General features: G+C 36.1%; 1 protein-coding gene across 1 annotated transcript in view; it reads right to left on the reverse strand.

Annotated features, from left to right (window-relative positions):
* Positions 1-521: 521 nt before the first annotated feature.
* Positions 522-1,711, reverse strand: part of LOC106871938 (uncharacterized) — a 2,662-nt gene continuing 1,472 nt past the window's right edge. Inside the window, exons 2-3 of the mRNA XM_014918710.2 lie at positions 1,204-1,322; positions 522-530 (exon numbers count right to left, since the gene is read on the reverse strand). Of these exons, the coding sequence (XP_014774196.2) occupies positions 522-530; positions 1,204-1,322 (128 nt within the window). The remainder of the gene's footprint in view (positions 531-1,203; positions 1,323-1,711) is intronic.

Genomic DNA, 1,711 nt, shown 5'->3' on the forward strand with positions numbered 1-1,711 from the left:
TATATATATATATATATATACATATACATATACATATACATATATATAAATATATATATATTATATTATATTATATTATATATATTTATGTATTTATGCGTCCATGTATTATGTATGTACGAGTGAGTGGACAAGCGAAAAGAGAAGGCTTGCAACACATTTAATAGGGTCTACATATAGTGTTGATTAAAACAATTTGATTCGGCCCCGTACGACTTAAAGTTCCGTAGGCTTCTGTAACAAGCCTACCAAATTGTTTTAGATAATAATTCTAATAATAATAATGATAATAATTATAATAAAGGCTAATGAACTCTTACGAGGCAACGGCCGCCAAAATAGCATATACCTAGGAGGCGGAAGCAATCATGACGCTTGATCACCCCTTCTAGGAGACGGAAACTCCAAAAATTAAACCAGGATTACAGGAAACCTATATCCTAGGGTGGAGACCCTGTCAATGATGGTGTCACGGGGGAAAAATACGGGTGGTTGTGCAACCTAAATCTCACTAACCCTCATCATGTGTGCTGAAATGTCAAATAAAAATAGAAATAAGAACGGCGTAAATGAGGCTGGAACAACTTGTGATGGTCTCTCACCCGGCGGGTGCCCCACGGGTGCCCCACGGGTGAGCAGCGTGGGCCCAGTCATCATCAAGCAACTGCTAAAAGAAGGCGGGCGATAGAAATGAATGTGGTTGTAATGGAGTTTTACTTTCTGGGTAATCCCCCCAAAAATAAGGAAGTACCCGCTAGGGGATATAGGAAAAGAATGCACAGGGCATGGAGCGACAGAGGCCCTATTGAATTAAGTCAACAAAATCTGTGTGACCAAGCTGGAGCCATCTGAAAGAATGAATGGTTATCACCAGTTGAACTAAAAAGCATTGAGAAATTTATGGGACATGAGGAAAGTAATGGTGATAGCGGTGGTAATTGGAGCATTAGGAGTAGTTTCCAAGGGCTTTGAAAAATATATTAAGAATATTGGAGCTGCTGTCAGGTTCGAAGTGATCCAGAAGATGGCATTATTGGGTACAGCTCGCATTCTAAGGAGAGTATTGTCCTTTTGAGTCACAGGAGACGGCACTACTTGAAACCATTGGTGAGTTGTTGCCTCCTTTCATAATAATAATAATAATAATAATAATAATAATAATAATAATAATAATAATAATAATAATAATAATAAAATACCTACCGTTTCAGTAATTTCCCGTCGTTTTTCTATCGTTAGTTTGTTTTCCGGATCTGCATATTCCTTCTTGTAAATTTCGTTGAAGTACAGGTCCGCCTTTATCGTCCTTTTCACTGGATCAACTATAATGCAGAAAACAAGAAATTCAGTAGTAGTAGTAGTAGTAGTAGTAGTAGTAGTAGTAGTAGTAGTAGTAGTAGTAGTAATAGTAGTAGTAGTATTAGTAGTTTCCGGCTTTTTGCGCTCTGAGTTCAACAGCTGAAGTCAGAAGTCAACATTGTTTTTCGTCCTCTCGAAGTCGATAAATTACCAGTCAAGTAATGAAGTCGACGATATCGACTAAACCCCACCCACCTTCAAACACTACTGACCTTCTAACAAAATTACAAAACATTCTTCTTTTTTCTTCCTTTTCTTCTTCTTCTTCTTCTTCTTCTTCTTCTTCTTCTTCTTATTATTATTATTATTATTATTATTATTATTATTATTATTATTATTATTATTATCATTA

Source organism: Octopus bimaculoides, chromosome 24, assembly GCF_001194135.2.
Source record: "Octopus bimaculoides isolate UCB-OBI-ISO-001 chromosome 24, ASM119413v2, whole genome shotgun sequence".
NCBI classification, from domain to species: Eukaryota; Metazoa; Mollusca; class Cephalopoda; order Octopoda; family Octopodidae; genus Octopus; species Octopus bimaculoides.